Genomic DNA, 25,037 nt, shown 5'->3' with positions numbered 1-25,037 from the left:
TTCCTCTTCTGTCCGACACTGTTGAAAGCCAAGTTCTAGTACCTTGAAGTATTTGTAATGTAATTATAATTCAGTGCGTCACTGTTAAACTTCTGAACTGTCGCGTTCTTGTTTCGTTCTTGTCAGCTCAGCCGATTATATCGTTTGTGCATCATGAACTAACCTCCGTCATAACGTGAGATATTGCTTAAGCCTCGCACCAGTCCATAAAAATCTAACTTCGGTGAGTCCTATAAAATATTCCAACCAAGCAACGTTTTACCCAAACATTGACACCAAACTCGTTCATTGACACCTTGCTCAGTATTAGGCATATAAGAAATATTTATATTCTATAACTTTTTAACAATATTTTAAATAATTTCATTTTGTCTGTTTATCTGAGAGAGCTTTTTCAACCTTTATCTCAACATGGGCTATCTTTTTGTCTTAGTAATGAGAGAACTGTTTGAATTCCTTTGAATTCACCGATCTAATTTGTTTGCCTCCTCTTTCAAAGTAGTAGATGCTCGATTGTGGAAAATCTCTCCTTATATCAGATACGCCCCTTCTTTATTTACATTTAAATCAAGATTGAACTTAAGATGTACTTTTTGAATGTTTGAGTTTTTCCTGTATCCTTTTTCTTTTTTTCCCATTCCCCCTCATCTCTTCATAGTAAAGTGTAGATTTTTGGTCAATTTCTGTTTCTATTAAAACAGATTGCAATATGCCCGCCGAGTATAAGGTGTTTAATAATAATAATAATTTCACCAACCTATAAATAGTTGGGTTAAGTGAAAGCACTCCCTCCGAATACCCGAAAACCATTTTAAAGAGCGATAGTCTACCAATCGGTTCCACTCATACTAATATTTTAGTTTTGTTGTCATAAGTCGAAGTATATATTTTTTTATTTCAGTTTCATTAACCGCAATTTAAATTTAAATTAAATAAACTGCTTTAATTGGCCATTCCAATGTGAATTTGGAAAATTATGACAAGGATTTATGTCAAATAATGCCATTCTTTCTCATTTCTGTTCCTCGATCAACACAGCACAAACTATGGCTTGCATGCACCAATGTCCTGATTGCGTCGTACTGTAAACTCAAGGCAAGATCTGGACTTTTTTGGTGTAAGTCTTTATAGATTTAAAAAATCACTAAGATAGACCGAATCTTGTTTTGAGGTAGTAATTTATAATTTTTTTGTGCTAGGTTTAATTTTATTAAAATGTATTTTATTTTATTTGTGCCTGTATTTTTTTTTTTTTTTTTTTTCATTTTTTTGCACCACAACAGGCCATAAGGCCCAATTACAGTGGTGAATTACATTACAGAACAACCAGGCTTGAGAAAAATCACATTTTTTAATTTTTGTGTTCTCACCGGGAATCGAACCCGGAACCTTCCGTGCGTGAGTCAAGCGTCTAACCACTACACCACGGAGGCCGCCTAAATTTATTTATTATAAGAAATTGTATTTGCCATCGTTAGAATGAACTGCATAAGTTCGTCAAATAAATAAAGACCAAAATTACAATAACATGAACTCTACAAAAAACTGATTGATTTGCTTGAAGAATTTAGTTACAAAAATCCATTCACAATAATAATACAAATACAAAAATACAAATTACAACAGGGATGGAGAATACCTTAAAGAAGGGAATATTGAAGTCTGTAACAAGAGCAAAATAAGAGAGTGGCTACTCGATCAAGAGTTTATATATGAATAGTAGCTTAGGTATAAATATTTTATTTTTTCATGTATTTTCTTGTATTTAAAAAATAAATTTATTTATTATTATTTGTATAAACATGTTTATTCTGATCTTTCCGGCTGTTAATTTTTATATGTAATTCATTGTTTTTATAAATGTAAATAATATTATTAAGTCATTATAAATATAATCTTCACCAACAAGCTACAAAAAGTGGCTTGGTGGGATTTTAGTTTTAGTAAAAATATAACAAGTGAAATTTTTTTAAATTGTAAAAATGTATAATTATGCTATTAAATCAAATAAATAAATAAATAAAAATAAATAGGCATTTACAGGGCTTATGACCTGTCATTGGCTGGTTTAAGTGGCCACTTTACACACTGTGTATTTTGTTATTTGCAATTTGTAATTTGTTAATCTTAACGACTCTCGAGGGGGTGAAATCCAGTCTACTGTCTAGAAACATTTGGACAAACTCAAATATTGTAATGAAACCAACTAGTCCAAAAAAAAGTTTAAAAATCGGCAAATTGTTTTCAATCGTTGCCTAGTATGTGAAATAATTCAGTTAGATGAATTTCTTCACAACAATAAAGTTTTTAGCTATTGAAGATATATGGATGTTTAAACATGGGCAAAATAGTGAATGTTACGCAGTGTGTAAAGTGGGCACTTAAACTTGCCAATGACATGTTATAAGCCCTGTAAATGCCTAGACTTCCATATTCCCTTCTCTAAGGTGTTCTTCATCCCTGTTATAATTTGTTAAAATCCATTTATATTATTAGAAATTTCACATCAATTAAGATTATCATTAATAATTTGATAGATTACTTAACCTTACCGACGCCTTTACACAAGTTATCAAAATATTCATTCCATAATCGTGCAATTAACACCGCTCATTACAAAGTTATGAATTACTTCAATTTAATCTCGTCAGTAAAGGGGTTGTTCGCACTTAATAAATTCAGCAATAATTATATTGTGACATGGATAAATAATATAGGCAACACTCTCTTTGATGTGAAAGAAGAGTACAAAAATATTAGTTTAGTTCATACCCATTGGAAAACATTGAGTTCCATTGACACAATATGATTTACCAACTTTCCTACAAAATTCACCGGTCAGCGTTTATGGAGTACCCTTAAAAGTTTCCCACTTCTTATTCCAAGAGTCAACAAATCGAGTCAGTGAATGAATAATGTTCAATATTAATGTTCAAACGATGGGATGCATCTTAAGTAAAACATACATATATTAAAGTGACAACTGTTTATCGAACATGGGAATAACATCACCAAAATAATAATAACAATGGTTTATTAACAAAAATAACAATTACTTTATCTATTACATACACACTTAGGTAATAGATTTCCCTGCATCATGTCTAGTCTGCCTAACAAGGTACAACCTGTTTTAAGGCAGACATTTTTATGCAAAATAAACAATAACATTACTCAACAATGTTTGCGTATGTCCAAATGCTTGCAGACTGGCTGGATTTCCTCCCTAGGGTGTTATTCATATTTAAATATATCGCAACAGAGAGGAAAAACACAATTGAGAAGGGAATATGGTAGTCTTGGCATTTTCAAGGCTTATGACCTATCATTGGCTGAATCAAGTGGCTTGTTGAATTAACTACCTTGTAAAAGAAGAAGTATAAAAATTGGAAAATTGCTTTCAGGCGTTGCCTAGTAGGTGATTCGGTTTAGCCGGATGAATCTCACCCGCATAATAAAGGTTTCAGCTCTTTACTTTACAAAAGTCAGCAGGTGGAAAAGTTGAGGAAATGTGGATGTTTAAACATGGGCAGAATGGTGAATGTTACACAATGTGTAAAGTGACCATTTCAACCAGCCAATGACAGGTCATAAGCTCTGTAAATGCCCAGACTTCCATATTCCCCTCTCAATAATGTTTTCCCTCTCTGTTGCAATAAGTTTATATACTAACAACTTTACTACCTACTTTTTAATTTACTATACAGCTATACATTATTAATTTATACCATTTATTATTTAAGAATGTATTTTGAGTATATTTTCCGATTTTTCTCTACCTACCCACCCAGTAACAATTTTTTAAATTATTTATTCAATTGAATCCGGGTCATGGTTTTGCAATGTTTAGGTGACACATTGAAAATTTTAGGTCCCAGAAACCTGAAATTTCTTTGCCTGGATTCAGAGTTTGCGGTAGACCCCATAACCTATCCTCTAGTTTGACTTCTGGTAGTGTGGGAGTGTTCCTGTTGGGATATGGTAGAATAATTTGGTTTCACAAACATTATTATTCTAAGATTTGCAATTTTTCAAATAACTTGACGCTGGGGTACCTGAAATAAATAAAATGACTGCCTGAAATTCCAGTGTCGACGCGTCTGTTTTTTTTTTGTCAAGCGATTCCAAGACACATTCCTTGCTGGTAAATCATCAGGTCTGGAGTTACAGTTGGGTAAGGTCAACGGAGATAATTGCAAAAAAGTATTGCAAGGGCGATGCAGGCAAAAATTACGTTTTTTTTGTGAGGTTGAGTTATACTTATTTACTCCAACGGGAATAGTCCACGTCACCTGTCTGCCAAAGTTCAAACCTCTTACTATCCGCCAAATGGTTTTGATTTCTACGTCTCCACAATTTACAGATAATTTTTTGAATTCAAAATTCTTTTAAACGTACTCCAGCAAAAAATCAACAGATGTCGTTTATCGGAATCAGGCGTATTTAAATTTCATTAATTTTATTAAGATATTTAGAACATTACAGAAAAAAGACCCAATACATTCTAAATGCAATAATAGATGACAAATTATAGTAGATAGTTATATCATCAAAATAATACAACAAAATGTAAAAAGAAAAATTAAAAGATAGAAAGTGCTTTCCTAAGGGAACGCCCACTGTCGTAAAATATGTCGACATCCGAGGTGATGCGATTAATTAGCAAGATTGCTCTACCAACGGGCATAACTATTGGCAGGTTGGCTCTGTATCGTAGTAGGTAAAACAATCGATGCTGTCTTTGTGGAAGATAGTTATCAGGTACGAACAGACCAACATCCATCAGAATTTTTGAGTTATGTATGCAACCACCAATCATTTGGAAAAAGGGAAAACCCAAATGAACGTTCCTCCTCCTCCATAATGACTAATTGCCTAGCATCCCCAGCAAAAAATCGGCTGGGAAGAGCCAAGAATAATATCCACACTCTTTTAGGTACAGATAGCGTAGAAATTTCTTTTACACTCTCTCCACCATCAAAGAGTATCGAGCCTCATGTGGCGACCAAATAATGGAACTAAACTCCAAACGACTTCTTACTGACTTCTTGACTTCTTCTTTTGACTGTAAACAGTAAATGCTACAGAGTATGTAAAATTATCACTTAAACTAGCCGAAAATATTTAATGAGCCCTGTAAATGTATTATTTTAATTAAAATTAAACGGTCGTAAAATTCTCCTTATTGGTTCGATCATCTAAATATCAAATAATTGCGGTTTACGTAGTTTTTACTCTTGCCTCTAATTTGACGTTCTGAGTTTAATTCCGTGAAGATTAACGACTTTAGCGCGCGATATAAAAGTGCTAAATATACCAATTAACGATATAATGGAAGAACAGAGCTCTGTGGTTTAATTTCATTAATTCGTTTTAATTGTAAATGATTCAGTTCCCCTGGCTGTGAGACTTTACAAAACAACTCGTGTCATCACGCTTGACTGCTATTTATATTGATTATTGCGTTGTTTTATACGTATACACTGGAACAGGCAATAGTTATCGAATATATTTAGTGTAGGATATTGTTCGTATAGATCAAACCTATTGAATTTTTTCAAAGATGGTGGATGGTAATAAAGCCTTTAGTATAATAATTGTTATACGAAACATTAAAATTGTTTGAAACTTCTACTGAATGTGTGAAAAAATTTTTGGATTAAATTTTTATTCTAAATCTTGAACATAAATTAATCTATGTTGAAAAAAATTAAAACCAAATAAAAAATTGATTTCTAAGTTTTTAACCAAAAAGTAGTGGTTAAAAACAAAATTGTTTGATTGATTTTATTAAATTGAATAACCACAAAGTTAGTGCTTCAAATATACAATTTATATTAAACTTACTATGTTTATATTATAAGTTTTTTGTGTTATAAAATAAAATAAAATAAAATGAAATAAAATAAAATAAAATAAAATAAAATAAAATAAAATAAAATAAAATAAAATAAAATAAAATAAAAGAAAATAAAATAAAATAAAATAAAATAAAATAAAATAAAATAAAATAAAATAAAATAAAATAAATTAAAATAAAATAAAATAAAATGAAATAAAATAAACTAAAATAAAATAAAATAAAATAAAATAAAATAAAATAAAATAAAATAATAATAATAAAAAAAAAAATATATATATATCGTTTGCACGGTTTCAAAATAACATGGCCCAAATATGAAATTTACAAAAAATTATCAATTTAACAAAGCGTATAGTATTTATTTATACATCAATGGTTCAAAGAACCTTTTACAAAAAATGTTTTATAGAAATAATCACAGCAGTGCACAATAATTGTGTAGTGCATAATATGAAATATAATAGAATAATCAAAAAAGTTAAGTGAAAATAAAATTTAAAAAAAAACAAAAAAGTGAAAAAGAAACATAACATCTCTAAATTAAAGGCAAAAGGTCTCTGGAAAATATTGGCCATTCCAAATTTCATGAACTGCCCGATGAGCTAAAACATGAAAAGTTGAATAGCAAATCAAAAAGTGTCGCAACCAAAAAATATTACTTGTCTGTCTGTCTTAGATGTCAATTATTGATGTCATTATTTTAAATAAGAATAACAAACGAATATGATGGTTTTCGAAAGAAATGAAAGTATGACTAAATGTGAAATCACTGTGAATGGGGTTATACTAAAACAGGTAGTGGAATTTGTGTACCTGGGATGTATGTTTACTAAGGATGGAATAACTGAGAAAGATAATGAAAGGAGGGTGAGTGTCGGGAACAGAGTGAATAGTGCACTTAAATCAACCTCGGAAAATAAATGTTTGTTGCAAGAGGCAAAATTACCAGTTCACAATAGAGTCCTGGTCCCGACCTTTATTTATGGGAGTGAAGAATGGACTTGGAAAAACAGGGATGAGAGTACGCTGAATGCTGTCGAAATGCGATCACTCAGTCAAATGTGTGGTAAAACTATGTACGATAGATGCACAAATGTTGAGATCCGTACATTATGTAAGGCTTAGACAAGCATTATCGACAAAATCAAGAAAGGAGCTCTGCATTGGTTTGGACATGTAGAGCGAATGAACAGCGAAAGAACGGCAAAAAATATTTACGACGCAAACGTGACGTTGATGGATGCAAAAATAGAGGAGCTCCGAGAAAGACATGGTATGACTTAATCTAATAAATACTTGAAGATAAACATGTTAAAAGTCTAGAATATATATAAATATATAGGAAGTGAGATATGTATGCAAAGATATAGTGATATGGCGCTCCATCCTCTCTGCCTACCCTTACGGGAAAACGGCGTTATGGTTTGTTGTTGTTGAATAACAAATCAGTTATAACTCTACGGTCAGAAATTATATAAAACCAGTTTAAAGACAGACATTTTTTTGTGCGGAGCTAAATAAACAATACATGACTATCGACTTATGAATTTAGTGTACAATTTTACAATATCAAATATCTTTTTCTATTTTAATTTTCTTTTTATTGAAATATATTTTAACAAATGTTCCATCTACTATCTACCCAATTCCAGAAACCATTTTTTTGTAAATGTAATTAATTGGATCCGGGTCGTGATTTTACATTTATTACCCAAAAATATATTTCGGGCCCCAAAAACCTAAAGTTTCTTTGTCCGAATTCAGAGTTTGCTGTAGACCCCGAGACCCATCCACTATTTTGATTCCTGGTAGCATATGAGTATTCCTTTTGTGATCTAGCGGAACAAATGTTATCCATTTCTTTTGTGATATCCATCACGCTTAATTAACTCGACGAGCCTTTTTTGTCAAACTCTTTTCAGTCTGCAATTTATTTATAACCCTTTGATCACTTCTCGCAAATGAAATCGCTCTTTCGAAAACAAAACTTAATGCATCGGGCTTCATCAATCCGGTGCATACAAAACGTAAACGGTGACATGGTCAAAGACATTTTTTGCGCTGAATCGTCGTTTTTGCTTCCATTTCTGGTTCGCTGGGTACGTGTGAAATACAAGTTGGTAACGAAATAGAGCGATAAAATTAATTTACCTGTATTGCCTTTGAAGGATGAACCTGCAAATACTGCAATATCAAAGGATGTTGGAAACCGGAATCACATGTTTTATTCTAAACGAGCTGAACCCGGCAATGCTTTGATATTTCTAGATTTGAGTACATAATATATCATAAAAATTTAAAAACCTAAAAACAATGAATATTCAAATATTGATTGTCAGTAGGTACCTAAGTACTTGCTTATGTTTGTAATCCAAAACGTAAAACAATTCATTTTCGAATTTGATATTATTTTTGCAAATGTCAAACTCTGCTCTTCTCATCAACAGGGGTGCATTGTATTTAGGAATGAAATTTTCAAAATTGTATTGAATGTTAATATTTATTTATTTATTTATTTATTATATATACGGCCTAAGCCAATTACAACAGTTACACGAAGAAACACAAATGCAAAAACTGAACAAAAAGAACATAAAACTATTTAGCAAAGACAAACAAGGGCAAAACAATAATTGTATACAATATATTCAAAAAAACGAAAGACCTAAAACTTTGAGCTAAACCATGCGAATCCAACTTCATCCCACACTGTTTAGTCGCGAAGAGATCTACGAAAAGCCGGAAGATCTATCCCAAAAAATTCCAAGTCGTGTGATGAATTGACTAATCTACACATTCTGGACATTGAAGCATAATAACCAAAGTTGCTCTTAGAAGATTTTATAAATAGCAGATTTTGACTTCTGGTGACACGGTTGGGAACATGAAAAGAAATTGATTGCAACAGAGATGGGACATCACTTAAAGCATTAAGTATTTTGAAAATGCATATAATATCCATCTCAGTTCTATTTCTCTCCAATGAAGACAGATTAAGAGATTGCTCTTTATTATTTTAATATTACCAAAAATCCAGTTCCAGAAATTATGGGGAATTTAAGTAAATAATTTGATCAATATAAAAAAAGAAAAATTGTTTGTAAACATTTAAAAAACAAACTTTTTTTAAACCTTTAAAAATAACGTCTTCAGATTTTTTTTTTGAATATTCATGGATGAAAAAAACATTTTCGCTCCCAACGTTTTTAGGCTTAATAAATTAAATGTTTTAAAAGCAAAACAACTGCTCACGGCAAAGATCTACATTTCGCTAAAAATCGCACGTAAATCAGTCTAGTAGTTATTCAGTCTATCGACGACACACATACCAACATTGCCTTAAATGTATATAGATTTGTTGCAACAGAGGGGGGAAGATTTTTGAGAGATAAATATGAGAGTTTAGGCATTTACAGGGCTTATGACCTGTCATTGGCTGGTTTAAATAGCCACTTTGTACACTTTACTTTTTTTAAATTTTGTTTATTCATTTAAAGTTAAATTCACTTAAAGGGACTAAAAGTATGTTTGTCTGTTTGTTTGTGCTTCCCTCACGTCACAACCAAGTGACTGATTGAATTGAAAATTTTAGCGTGGGGATAACAAGAGAGCTGAATGTAAAATATGCTACTTTTCTCTGCAAATTTTCATAAAATGTAAACAATAGCAGGAAGTGACCCGTAACCTTTTTTCAGGTAAAGTACCAACCCTTATACTATTGCTATAATTAGTCAGTCGTTGAACGTAAACGAGTAAACAAAGAGTGGGGTGTTAAAGAAAACCGAATCGCTGTAATCGCGTTACACAAAGTTGGGAAGAAGTCGGGAAACATTTTTGACACCCTAAAACTTTTAGGTAGTTTGTGTATCGAATCTTTAATTGGTTCAAGAATATTCAAAGTGCTAAAGACCGAAAAAGATCTGGACGTCCTCAAACTGTGCGGACTCTGGGAGCTAATTACGTCAGAAGCAGAATTCATAGAAATCCGCTCCGTAAACAAAAAATCTCATCCAGGGAGATGAATATTTTGACTCGAAGTATCTCTCGCATAATTAAATCTGACCAAAAGATGGGGATTAACCGAGGAAGCACTGGTCATTTGCTTACTCCACCTTAAAGGACATTAGAAGGACCAGAGCAAAAAACTTATTTCACGATACGCGAATAATTTGCATGGAAAAATTCTACATTTAGCATCGAAGAAAACTTCAACAAGCAAAATAATTGAGTGAAAGCTCATAGCTCTCAAGAAGTCACTCAATTCGTTCATAAAGTTAAAAAAAGGCATCATCCAGCAGCAGTGATGATTTGGTGAGGTGTGTCCTACGAAGAGAGAGCTTGAAACGGTCTTTGGAAAAAGCAGTGATCAATTTTCCTATGGATATCGTGCGTGCTGCCATTGACGATTGGCCGTCTCGTTCAAAAGCCTGTTTGAGGAAAGAGAAGGAAATTTTGAATATTTTTTTTTTTTAATAAGTGGAATATGCATGTTGGCCTAGTAATAAAAAAAACTTCTGAAAAATTAATTGCTTTTTTATTTTAATAAAAACAGTTTGTAACAGTATTTATGGCAGGGCTGGGTAATGTAAAATGAGGATACATCATTCCATTGGGAAAATTATTATCGCTAAACGACAAAACTTATCATCTAATTTCCCCCTAATACAACTTTAGAACGCGAGCCATGCCGCGGGTAGATACTTGTATTGTTATAAAACAAATTGATGCTCGTCGACGTACGTTGACGATCTATTCATTATATTTAATTGATCACTTGAAAGGTTAAGAGAAATGTCATTGCATTGATTAACCACATATTTGTCAAACACGTTTAAATTAGATAAATTCTTTTGTATGAAGCCTATGTCAAATCTAAAATATATTATATGCACCAACCGAATTAAGAATAGTCCAGAAGGAGCGTAGAATCATATTTGAATACATCGGACTGTGTCCAATAATTCCCCCGTTTAGACACACTTTTGCCATGCGCATACTTGAAGTCACCGAGTAATATTGCCAGATCACAAAGAATAAAACCATAACACAAATGAAAGGTAAAAAAAAAACAATTTGTTAATTTTTCTTAAATTTTATTGTGCACTCGGAAACATTGATTGACACAACAGAGTAGATAAGTAAAGGGTCATTTAATAAGAGTAATTGAATTAATAAACTTTGAACTTAAAATACAAAACAAATTTTATTTTACATAACACGGATATTTTTATATCGTGTTAAATAATATTTTATGTTTTAAAGATAATGTCGGCCGAATGTCTACCACGGCGTTGTTTAATCCGGGGCTCAATTTTCATTATTTCTCTTATTATATAAGCAAAGTAGGGTAATAAATTTTACTACCCCGGCAACACTAACAAATTTTCATTTTGTTTCTTCGACAGTCTGACAGATGGAAAAATAATTCAATTTTTCAGTAATGCATTTGTGACAAACACATTCATTTAATAATAACACATGAAATGTGATTGCATCCCGTTTCTTTAAGATCCTAGCAGTATTTTTACACTTCAAAAGGACACAACATGGCATGGTTAAATTCAAATCAAGAGTTGCGTACTGAGCGACGTCTACAAAGAAACTAATGGGCCAAAACGTAAACCTACTCATTTATGAGTCGCCTTCTGTTTGATGTGCGTATGCGGTTTCTGGACTATTCTTAATTCTATGCCACTGACTATGGTGAACATAAAACCAAAATGACGAACAGACTACAACGACAACAAAATAAAATTTTGAAGATGGTATATGACCTCCCTTATCTAACACCAACTTAAGAACTCTTTAAAAAAAACTAAACTATTAAATGTAAATGAACTTTTCCAACTAAAATCTTTAATTTTTTTTCATAATTTAGCCACTGATATCATTGTAGATAAAGAACTAAAACTTGAAAATAATTGTAATACACGTGAACATAATACAAGAATATTAGAACAATATCACATGCAACATTCCGAAACGGGACAAGCACAATCGAGACTAATAAACCAGAAACCGAAATTATACAATAAACTAGCGGACCCGACAGACGTTGTCCTGCCCGAACGTTTGTTTGCCTGCTATTACCTTAGAAAAATACTCTTCATTGATAAGTAGGTAACCGGGTACTTGTTTATGATTGAATTCCAAAACTAAAAATTATGAATATTCAAATATTGAATTTTAATAGGTACATAGGTACTTGTTTATGGTTGAATTCAAAAACATAAAATAATTTATTTCTAAATATTTTTTTTTGCAAATGTCAAACTCGGCTCTTCTCACCAACAGGGGTGCACTTTATTCATGAATGCTATTTTTAAAAATGTATTTCATGTCGGTTAATATAATTTTTGTATTACCAAAAATCTAGTTAAAAGAAATAAATGGGAAAAAAATATAAGGAATGTAAGGAAAAAATCTGATTGGGATCCATAAAAAGCAAATGAGTGTAAACATTCAAAAACAAACTTTTTTAACACAAAAAACATCCATCCTTTTTTTGTACATGCATTCTCGTTGAATGCAACCCTGGTAATTTAAGGAAAAAAAAATTTATGCTTCTTACTTTTTTTTTTACAAATATGATTGAAAATTTAGATATCTACAAACACGCACAGCGCAAAGATCTACATTTCACTGAAAACCGCACGTAAATCGGTTAAGCCGGTTAGGAGAAGTTCAGTCACATCACACGTACTGAAGAATTATATATATATAAAGAAGATTACCAGACAAAACTAAACAATAGACTCGGACAAACTTTTTAAAAGATGTAAAAAATATTATTATCAACAACAGCGTATGAATATTTTTTTTTTTTTTTTTGTAAAATGAATCTAATAATCCGTAAGGGTTAATAAATAAATTCTCAAACAAAAAACGAAAAATATTTGCTTTCAATTTCATGAAAGAGTTTTCTCACAAAAGATCTTGAGTTCAAAATCGGATTTATCTGCTATTATATTATGCAAGCATTTCATATTGTAGTTGCTATATTGTTAAAACGTATTTCAATCGAAAACCAGTGAAATCCATCTGCCAATAAATTCGAATGGCATGACGTCACAAACACGTCATCTGCGCCAGTTTTATTTGAAAATACATACGTGATCATCATCGTCATCATTGTGAACCAAATGCAGATTATTTTGATCGCCTGTTACATGAAGGAAAGGTAATTGGCCTTACGCTTCAGGTAGCAGTCAATGATGTAGTTCAGTTTAAACAACCACGAACCCAGAAGCTTAAGAATAATTTACAACCAGGCGGACTTATTTCCACAAGATTTTCATTTTTATTTTTATTTTATTTACTGTATTTTTTTCTTTGCATTTAAAATAGGTATACATAAGTTAAAAATACAAAAAAAACTATTTCATCAACACAAAAAAACCTACAAAAGCATGGACTGTGTGTTAGTATGCATTTAATTTTAAATTGAAATAAAGTCTACTGGAAGAATACGATAGATATAAAAAAGTTAAAAAATGAATGCTTATATTAGATTTTAATTTGTTGCAACAGGGAGGGAAAACATTTTTGAGAAGAGAATATGGTCATCTAGGCATTTATAGGGCTTTCGACCTGTCATTGGCTGGTTTCTTAAATTTTTTTATTTTTATTTAATTTCTTTTCTTTTCTTACAATAAACATAATTATAAAATAGAGTATAAAAAAAAAGCATAATTGCATATCAACGAAATACAAATTAAAAGAAAAATAGTAAACAAAAAATCCCACAAGGGCATGGCCTGTTCGTGGGTATACAAGAAAATGTTAATGAATTTTTGCTCCTATAATAAACAATGGAAATTTATAACAGTTTTGTAAAATATAAGAAAGAAAAAAATATTCTGTAAAAGTTAATATGGTATTTTTTTTTATAGTTATTAAAAAAGGAAATAAAAAACGTTTTAAAAAAACACAAAAATATTCCTTATTATTAAAGGGCAACAAAATACATTATAGAAAAAAAGAGTGGCCACTTTACACCCTGTGCAACATTCACCATTCTGCCTATGTTAGAACATCCACGTTTTCTAAACTCTTCAATATGTCGACTTTTGTTAAGTAAAAGAGCTGAAACCTTTATCATGTGGGTGAGATTCATCCGGCTGAACCAATTCACCTACTAGGCAACGCCTGAAAACAATTTTACAATTTTGTATACTTCTTATTTTACCAGGTAGTTAATTCAACAATGTTTTGAGGGACTTAAACCAACCAATGACAGGTCATTAGCCCTGCAAATGCCTAGACTCCCATATTTCCATCTCAAAAATGTTTTTCCTCTCTGTTGCAACAAATTAAATATGAACAACTCCCTAGGGAGAAAATCTAGCCAGTCTGCAAGCATTTTGACAGACTTAAAACATTGCTTATATTAGAACATAATTTTCTTGTCGCAAAAATTAAAAAAATATCGTAAAAGGGTATTCTTTTAACATTTTGAGAACCGGCCGAATACACATAGAATTTACCCTGTGGCCGACCCACTTTTGTGAAATTTTGTCCTTTGTGAAGGGTTTATTAAAAGTGTCATAATTATAAAAATACTAGGCAATGTTCGCACATATACAGGGCCTCACTTCTTTTTGTGCTTTGTATCCCGGAGCCGTGTAAACACGTGATTGTAATAACCATCCGTTGTGTCCCGGCTCCGTGTTTTCACGTGGTGTACCAGCAGCGAAAAAGTACTAATAAAAATCACTAGATGTCAATAAAATGCACTTTTTTAGACAACTGAAAAACACGGGACCGTGACACAACGCGTGGTTGTATAATCACGTGTTTACACGGCTGCGGGATAAAAAAGTGTTAATTAAAAAAAAGCTCTTTTTATCCATAATATCAACAAAAATTTAATCAACAAAAATTTTAATTTTAACGAATTCAAATAATCAATCTCTATCATATTGTCTTTATGAAATGCACTGAACAGTTTTAGAGCTATGACAAATACCAAATCCAGCCTCCGTAGTGTAGTGATCAAGACGCTTGACTCACACACGGAAGGTTCCGGGTTCGATTCCCGGTGAGAACACAAAAATTAAAATGTGATTTTTCTCAAGCCTGGGTGCTCAGTGATGTAATTCACCACTGTAATTAGGCCTCCTGGCCTGTTGTGGTGCAAAAAAAATAATAAAATGAGCATATTTGCCCGAGTCTGGATTTACCATAAGGGATTTCAAGTAAACTATTAAATTTTCTCAGCAATAAGCGTTTGCGCATAAAAACCAATTTCAGACATTGCTGGCAATAAATTTCTTCAAAGCTTCAGCTTTTGAAATAATTGTCCAGGATTTTAAGCTGAGAGCATCGAGTCGAAAACACTCGTCCTGGGTTATGGTTCTATTATAGACGCAGAAAAGACCCTTGACTCAGACACGAAAGTTTCTGGGTTCTATTCCCGGTAAGAACTCAAAAACTACACGTGATTTTGCTCAATCCTAGATGTTCTATACTGTAATTGGGCCTCTTGTTGAAATTTTATTTAATGCAATAACTTCGTAAATTTATAAACTTAATAAATAAATACAAAAGATTGTTTTTAATTTTTATATATATATATATAACTACTTACCGGCTGTTCTGTGCACACTGGTTTCTAAACGTACCCGTCTCTTCATCAGATCACCAATTAAACTAACATTCAAATCGCGCTACAAACCTTCACCATAGCTGTAGCACAACAATATAGAACCAACGTGCTGATACAACACATGTTTTTAGTAGCTAACACTAACGTGCACTGATTATTATTCACGAAAATGTTTGATGTCGTTATGTTTTCATAAATTATAATCACTTCTCGTTATTGTTGGCTACTAAGAGCATGTGTCGTATCAGCAGGTTAGTTATGTTTGTTATAGCATCTGCACTTCTTAAAGGTGTAAAGTGAGATTTGCATGTTAGTTTAATTGGTGTCCTGATGAAGATACGGGCATGTCTGAAAACTGGTTGACATGGAAAAGTCAGTAAGTAGTTATAGATACTTATTTATTTAATAAAATTTTTGACCGTAAAGTTAATGCTTATAAGTTATGGTTTTCATTCAAAGTATTTGTTGTTTTTCAGCGTCCCAGTACCGACCATGACTGTATCCAGGGAAAAGAGTGCAACTCCGGGGGGTGGGGGTGAAGCAGAGGCCATGAGCCGGCACTGGGGCAAGCCTCGACGCGTCGCCGTGGCCAGGGTGCCGGGAGCCTCCCTGGGCATCAGCATCGTCGGAGGAAAGGTCAGCGTCAGAGACTATCATTCTTCGTGACTGTATTTTAGGAACTGTACACTAGTAAACTGTACACTAGCACACTGTGACCCCTTCACTCAGTATCAGATCCCTATTGGAGTATCTTGTAATATGGTTGTGGTGGACGCTTGGGTGTTTGTCTCTGTTTTCCGCAATTTAAATTCTTAACTGCGACGCCGTTCACATAAATCACAAAAAGATAAATCCCATAATTGTGCTTGTAGCACCGTCAATTTAAAGATTATTAACTACATCAATTGAATTAAGTCACAGTGAATAGATTGTTAGTAGGTAGGCACTACTGAAAACGATTTTCCAATTTTTAAACTTCTTCTTGAACCAGTTGATTTTATGTCAATATTTCGAGTTTGTCCAAATGTAAAATCTGTGCTGTCAAAAAAAAGGGGGCATAAGTGGGTGTGGTGTAATTTTACAGTATGGATATTTTAATTGTTGAGAGCTGAGGTCTCGGTGGTTTTTGATTAATAACAAAAGATATTAACATATTACAACAGAGATGAAGAACATTTAAACAGCTCCCCAGAGAGTTGAATCCAGTCCTTGTCTACAAAAATTTGGACAAACTCAAAATATTGTTAACAAAAGATATAACATAAAATTTTCAATTGCAATGCTTGAATATATTTAAATAGAGTATTTTCTACGAGATGTCAAAGTTATTTCTTGAAAAAATCGCGTATTTATACTTATTTACGTCTTGTGCCCCTTTTCCCTAAATTCATAAATAGATTTTAGCTTTGCTATTGCTTAAATTGAAGTTATATATCCACTAAATACTCATTTTTTTACATTTCTACTTATCTTTTCTTTCTCAAGCTCACCTTCAATTATGTTGGAGGCTCAAATGATATTGGTACATTCTCCTGTCTCCTGAGGGTTCTACCCTTTGCTGTCTTCTGTGGGGGAAGGCAGAGAGAATGAACCGCCACACACGCCTATCCTGACATACATTCCTAGCTTCTTCCACATTCATACATCTTGTCATACAGGCCCTTCGGTTTTATCTGCTTTTGACATGACCAGACTTAAGATTTTGGTTTATCTGATCAAGCCATGTCTTTCTTGGTCGTCCTTGTCTCACGTGTCCGTTCATTTTCGCCATATATACTTGTGTTATAAATAAAAAGTAAATAACAGCATTTATCGATACTATTCCTGGCCGATTACCTTTCGTTCCCATCCTTCCCTCGACCCTCCTTATGGTACCTACCTAACATCAAGATAGAAGATATTCAAAATTAGAAGATTTAGATTTAGAACAAAAACCAAACAACATTTTTGACTTCACATAAAATTGGATAAAAAGTGGTTGAAATCGTCGCGCGTCATGGAAAACATTGTTAAACTTTAAAGTTCATTTTGTCATCCAGTGCCAGAAATTGAAGAACATTCAGATCATATTAAAGGCAGGTATCCATTCCATTTTCCTATACTTTCTCAAATATTTCCCAATCACAAAACTAAATGAAATTCGTTTTTCATTTACAGTCTGCCTTTTCGTTTACAACGATTTTTTCGACGTCTATTCCTTTTACATGACCAAACCATCTCAGCGACTCTTTCTTGATCTTATCAATTTTACTTGATTCAGATTTACACTATCGCCTGATTTCATCATTCGTAACCCAGGGCTTAAAGAACACCTGTAAACTCGTATACGGCCCGACCCAATTACAACAGGTACTGGTGTTCCCATATAATTGGTGAAAAATGTTAAGTGTTTTATTTTTTATTTTATGAAATGTAGATACGAGTATATTGTAATATCTTTTACAGATTGTGAACTAAAAATAAGTTAGTAAGAGCAAACGGTAGAAATGTTTATTAGTGTTATCAAAAACATATTAGTTGCGCGAATGGTTGATAGGATTGAGTGGTTCGTGGCTAAATGGACCGCCAGTGGATGAAGGTCCACCTATCATACCCATCCTGTGATCTCCCAACTTTCAATGTTAGTTATTCTCCTCGTCTCTATGGATGGCCATGGGTAGCTACGGTTGCTATGGGAACGATTTTCCATATCCATAGCAACCAACATCAACAAACACATTTTCTTTCTTCTTCATAATTTTTGACAACTACCGCATGTTTTTAATTTTATCTGCCCGCATCTGCTCGTCCTTTAATCATCTGCCCGCATCTGAACATTTTTACATTTTCTGACCGCCGCGCCGCAACATTCACCTTTATATTTTGCAAATAACTACAGTTAAAATGCCGCATTCACCAAAAAAGGAAAAACTACCCAGCAGCCAGGACTTGGATATAACATCCAGATTCCTGTCCCTGATTCCCTTTTCTGTCTTCCCAAAGGTAGGATTTTTGTTTCCTGTGGTTTGTTTGGCCGCATATTGTTATTTTCATCATCGCGCAAACGCATCATTTATTTCCTCGCAAAAATCAACACAGATCAATGATTCAGTCAAAGTATTTTCGATTCCCGCCCCATCACAGCATCTAATTATTTTTACTTAATTCCGAATCAGTAAACCCAAAATCTGTGCGAATTGGAGTTGAATCAATTAGTGCACTTGACGGAGATAATTCGATAAGGACTGTAGACAGGACGGAAAAACCTCCGCAAAGGATGTGAGCGATTTCCAGCCCAATGAGCAGGAAAGGTATGGAACCCTTATCTTGTACTGCTGCAGCATAGGCATGAGATTCCATGATTTACAGAACGTATATAATTTAAACGTAGTTATGCAGAAAGCACCCAGTCCGCCATTACAAAAAAAATTGGCGTTATCGAGTTCCGGAAGGTCAATTCTGTGTTCTGCTTAAAACAGCCAGGCTGCTGTCTTTTTTTATTTTTATTTTCTCATAAAAAAACTAAACATTTTTATTGATTGGTTCTGAGGTTTTAATATGTCGGTAGAAATACTTATTGATTAATTAATTTTATTGGGTTAGCAAACAGTATGTACATTATACATATATATTGTCGATTTTATTGTATGTTAGTGAAGGGCACTCATGCACACATCAAAAAAATCTTGATGTATATATGGAACGGGCGCGGGCTGTGCCCACACAAGCCTAAACTAAGATCCCCGCGCACAGCGCTGTGACGTTAACTCGCAAACCCTCTCGGCTTACGACAAACTATTTTCGGTAGAAGATAAAACGGACTATATAGTCACCGTTTTAGATATTCTGTTATCTTTATAGTTTTTGCACAAAAAGCTTTCGAAAGTACACAAATTTTGGTCTCGGTAAAACTAAACGTGACACCGAAAACGAACTATACGATGTTCATTTGCATTACATCAAAAACTGTAATTTATTTATTAACAAATATTGTCCATTACTACAATTTAATGGGTTTTAATATTAAAAGAAAAGAATAGTTAAATGCATTTTTTAAAAAAAGAAGCATTGACACACATAAGGGACATCAAGACAAGATATGGACTATTTATTTAGTGCTTGTTTAAACCGTTGTAAACTTAAATCGAAAAATTCAAAGCTTGTCTTGGGTTAACAATACGACAAAAACAGGTCGTTGGAAGGCCATAGTTTGTTCTATGCTGATCGGCGAGCATTACTTCATTGTTTCTCAACCGGCAAGTCGGAATATGGAATTTCACTTGTCTCAGTAATGATGAAACATCAATTATAGCATTAATCATTATCATCATAAGGTCGACAGCCCTAGGTGGGCCATGGCTGAATTCTCTCCTCCACTCTTGCCAGTCTGCTGCCCTTCCTCTCCAGTTCCTCACTTTCAACATTGTCATATCTACGCTGATGCAGTTCATCCATCACATTCCTTCCTGGTCTTCGTCGTCCTTGTGGCACAGAGAAAGTTAGGCGTTTTATGGGATTTTCGTGTTCCATTATAATTATATGGCCAACCCTCCTCAAGCGTCCCACCTTGATGGAGTTGATTATATCGGGCGCTCAGTAGATATCGTATGGCTCTATATTGTCGCGACGACGCCAATGGTTGTTTTCTCTCACAGGGCCATAGATAACTATAAAGATTCTTCTTTCGATAGCTGCAATGGTTCCCTCAATATTTTTTGTCATAACCCAGGTTTCGGAGGCATACGTCAGGATTGGTTCAATCAGAGTTTTGTACAGTATTATTTTACAAAAACTGTAATAATCGCATGAAACTATTTATTGTTTCAGCATTTACTTTGTGAAATAACATGTTAAATACACCAATAAAAACACTTTGTATGTATAGATTACACACGAGTAAAATATTATAACACAACTTGTTTCAAGTTTTATGATTACCTATCATCAGGTGTAAATGTTAATTTAATAATCACGTTCTGAAAAATTCATGAAGCCGAAATGTCATTCAGAGTTTATATGACGTTTTATTAAATATTACATCTATTTGTTTTCTGCGAAATATATATTTTAGATTGTGTAGTCAGCCAGACAAAAATCACCAAAATTTCATTTAAATAAAATTTAAATTTAAAAAAAAAATTGCAACAAATTAAGTGATTCTTACAATGAAGTACCCTAATACAAACAAAAAATAATATTTGAATTTGTTGTAACAGAGAGGAAAAACATTTTAAAAAAGGAAATATGGGAATCTAGGCATTTACAGAGCTTATGATCTGTCATTGACTGTTTTAAGTGGCCACTTTACTCCCCATTATGCCTATGTTTGAACATCCGCATTTCCTCAACTCTTCCATCTGTTGACTTTTGTTAAGTGAAAGAGCCTTTATGATGTGGGTGAGATTATCCGGCTGAACCAATTCACCTACTAGGCGACGCCTGAAAACAGTTTTACAATTATTATTTTTTTCCCATATTCCCTTCTCAAAAATGTCTTCCCTCTCTGTTAAATATGAACCACTCCCTAGGGAGAAAATCCAGCTAATCTGCAAGCATTTGGACATACTCAAAACATTGTTGAAAAAATAATATGATCTTTCCATCAAAATTTTACTAAGAATGTTTTCTGTAAATTCACATCTTAGGGAGCGTGGTCAACCAGACTTTGAAAAACCAAAAATCTTATCATATACATAAATAAATTATTTTTTGTAATATAAAAAAAAGAGTGCGTGCATTATTTAACATTTGTCAAAGTAAAACACATTCCAACTGTTGTGAAAATTAGATTATTGTCTCTTTTCACAAAAGTGCTATTATCTCAGTTTTACTTTTGTATGGCTGGCTGCTTTCTGCATAACTCCATTAATTTTTTGAATATTTTAAGATCATTTTAAGTGAGTTAATTTAATCAAATTCAAGACTAGACTTGAAGAAAAAATTGGATTGCGAGAGTAATTTAGATACAATTCAAATCGTATGCGTTTGAAATTAAAAAATAAAATGAATCAGTGAAAAAAAAAATATTCTTCATAATACAACATAAATATTTACAATTAGTTTGCTGCCCCTTGTTAAAATACTTATTTGATCTTATCTCGTAATTATTTTTCAAATAGTAGAAAAGCTGTAAACGTTGTAAACAATTCACCAGTCTTAAAGATGCCTACATAGGCGAAAGTGCTCGTTGGTCAAAACAATAAAAAGTAAAACTGAACCAAGAAGTTTAATTGATAAGTTTATTTATAATTTTATCAAAATCATTAACTATGGAGTTTTATCAAGAAATATCAACAAAAAACATTAATATTATAATTATAATTACTGTTGACAGGATATAAAAATGGTGTGTTTCTATTTCAGGTGGACATTACAAACTCCGCAGGATCTGTGAATTCCACTGCACCAGATGTTGTGATTTCTGGAATATTCATAAAGAACGTCGTTCCTAACAGTCCCGCAGGACTTTGTGGAGAGTTGAGAGTAAGTCTTGCTAAATAATTATATATTTTACTTAAAAACGTGTTGCAAAATTGTGGTAATTGGATTAAGGTCCGTTGGAAGATTATCCCGATTTGATTATCATTTTATGACAGCATTAATATTTATGAAGGTAGTGATTAATAAACGATACGTGAAAATCACTTACACGAGGTTTATTTTACACTGAGTTAACCCTTTGATCTCTGAACATAGATTCAGAAGATTTTTTTAAACTTTTTAATTATGTTATTAGTACTAAAGACGGACATCTGTCATCTAGATGTTTTTTTTTAGCTACACTTACTTTTTAACCGTGATATTGATGGATTATTTTTGTTTTCTATCCCAATACTTAAATTGTATATATCAAAACACATTCGAGTTAAAAATATCAATGTTTCATTACTAGTTGCTGAAATTTAACTGTAAAAAATCAGCTGTCCACTTTTGATTCAAAAACTTGTAGATGTCCGCCTTTGACACAAACTCAGTCACAAATATCCGTTTTTGATCCAATTATTCTAATTCATTGTCAGGTGTGGATTAAGTATTGTGGTAATGGTTTTATTTAACAATAAATGTAGTTGAGTTGCCTTCTGTTTTTTTTTTATCGAAATTTTTTTCACATAAGCATTCTTCTAAACAATTTTTTTAATTCCCGCCAAACTGCAAAAGTAGTTTTTATGCAGGGATTTCTCTCTTTAAACATTTTGGTAACACAATATAATAAAATTTACATAAAAATATAAAAAAATCTTAAATATATCATTAAAATAAAAGTTAAAAAAAAAAAACAACTAAATAAAGTCTTTTTTGATACGGAAATATATAAAAAATAATAAACAAACACTTTTTTGACATTGTTTTAAATTGTTTGGTTTCCTCATTTTTTTTGTTTCGTCCGGGAGTCTCTTTACTATGCGAGGGAGTATATATGCCCTGGTCTTCTCTCCATACGCATTTAGAGCTCTTCTTTCTATGAAATTTCCTTTCACTTTTTGGCGCGTTTCATGCCTATGTGATATTGGCGTTTTGTAGAAATCCATGAAATCCTCTGTTACCAGGCGATAGTAAATCATATTCTGTACCGTCAAAACATCAGGAAAAGATTTTCGTAGTTATTTTGACAAGTAATCATGTTGAAACCTTACTTATATTTTGAGGATTCTAATTATTTTATCCCATTTGTATACGTTGTAAATGTTAGCCCGTAACAACTCACTCCATATGATATAATTGACTCAACCAGCGCATTGTATAAACAGTACAAGGTGGCCCGCACAACACAAAATTTTAAATGATTAAATTTAATAAGTACCGCTTTTAGTTTTTGGCAAACTCTTTCTACGTGTAATTTCCAATGAAAATTATTTTCGATTGTTAAGCCTAGATATTTATATTGTTTGACCATTTTTATGGTTTGACAGGCACGTATGCGGTTTGATGCGCGTATGCGTTTTTTGGACTATTCTATGTCAAGAGCCTTAGAAATCAAACGAAAGGTATTCGTTTAAAGGCTGTCGGCGTGGAAAAACGAGCTTTCTGGCTTGTGATTGTTTTATCACGTTATGACAGCACCCTCTATAGGTCGGTCTTGCACTCGTGCTTTTTATCAATTTGAAAAATCATACCCATTCTTTGTACAGTCTTTGATCTCTATTCAAAGTCAACCCCTTTGTCAGAAGCGACATTACTATAAAAGATTTCTGTAAATGGGATGAAAAATAAACAGTATTTGAAAGGATATCCCATTGTTGGTGCGAGAAATCCAAACCCTTTAATGCCCTTTGCTGCCTGATGGAACAAATCTGTCCTGGTGTAAAATAACTCATATGTCTCTTTTATGAGAATGTATTTTATGTCAGTAATTACTGTCGGTACATATTTGGTCTTCATTTTGAAGTCATTATTTCCAAAAAATGTCTCCTAGGGATCAGTTTGCAGAGAGCTGTCACTCGTTCGGTTGTGAAAAATTATTACTTTTTTACAAACCACTATACTATAGTTGAACGTATTTATGCAGAAAGCAGCCAGTCCACAATTTTGAAAAAATGAGATATTGATGTTATCGGGTGCAGTAAGGTCAATTCTATGTTCTGCTAAAAACAGCAAGACCGCTTTAATATGAAAAATTGTTTTAATCACCTTTTGAAAATGGTGTCCATCACAAAAACGGCATTAATCAATTTGCAGAAAACACCCACAGCACTAGAAAAATCTTAACAAATTAAAAAAATCATTAAAACTGGTCAAACATATAATTAAATTCTTGTTTGTAATATAAAAATAACTGATAAATTCATCGTTTATTATTTGTTAAAGTCAAAAACATTCCAACTCTTGTGTAGATTTTTTTATTCACTCATTTCACAAAGGTGCTTTATCTCAGTTTTACTTTTCTCTTGCTGGCTGCTTTCTGCATAACTACGTTCAATTGTAATAGTAGGTAATTTTATTTTTCAAATATTTTATTTATTTTATTTTAATACAGGTACTTAATTTATTTTCGAAAATATATTATTTACCAGAGGTTTCCAAGAAAAGGCAATAAAAATATGTATTCGTTTTCAAACAACGTAATTCAAAAATAAAAAGTTCAAAAATTCTATTAAATCTATGTTTAAGGATCAAAGGGTAAAATCACATCTCGATTTAAAATGAAGTATCTCTCTCAAACTTTTTAGTAAAACAATTTATTTTAGCATCACGTGCATATTTTAATATAATCAGTTTACATTATCTCATTAGGTAAATTAACACTCCAACCGCACCGTATTTATGTAGATCATTTTTGTTACTTCGAATGTCAGACTTACGCGTCAAATACAATATCCGGCATCCGGTATCTATCCATATAACTATCCGTTTCATCATTAATATTTAGCGATATTTAACATTTACAATCTAATTAATTTTATTTATAACTTTACAAAGAATAATCATTTGATTTTTCTCAATTCAATCCTGGGTGTTTTGTGCTGTAACTCACCACTATAATTAGGTATCGTGGCTTGTTGTGACGCTAAACTCTCTAGAGGGTAGAGTAAAATCATTATCTACAGACTCAAAATATTGTTGATATTATGTTTTTTGAGTTGTGAATGT

At 32.5% G+C, this 25,037-nt stretch overlaps 1 protein-coding gene across 1 annotated transcript in view; it reads left to right on the top strand.

Annotated features, from left to right (window-relative positions):
• LOC148277615 (multiple PDZ domain protein-like) overlaps positions 1-25,037 on the top strand; it is a 434,817-nt gene that overhangs the window by 191,707 nt on the left and 218,073 nt on the right. The window contains exons 16-17 of the mRNA XM_088232645.1: positions 15,947-16,106; positions 21,813-21,932. Coding sequence (XP_088088771.1) covers positions 15,947-16,106; positions 21,813-21,932 — 280 coding nt within the window. The remainder of the gene's footprint in view (positions 1-15,946; positions 16,107-21,812; positions 21,933-25,037) is intronic.

This window comes from Micrasema longulum, unplaced genomic scaffold (assembly GCF_059751315.1).
Source record: "Micrasema longulum isolate JH-2025_06_02 unplaced genomic scaffold, ASM5975131v1 h1tg001006l, whole genome shotgun sequence".
NCBI lineage: Eukaryota > Metazoa > Arthropoda > Insecta > Trichoptera > Brachycentridae > Micrasema > Micrasema longulum.
This window is presented reverse-complemented; position numbering and strand designations above follow the sequence as displayed.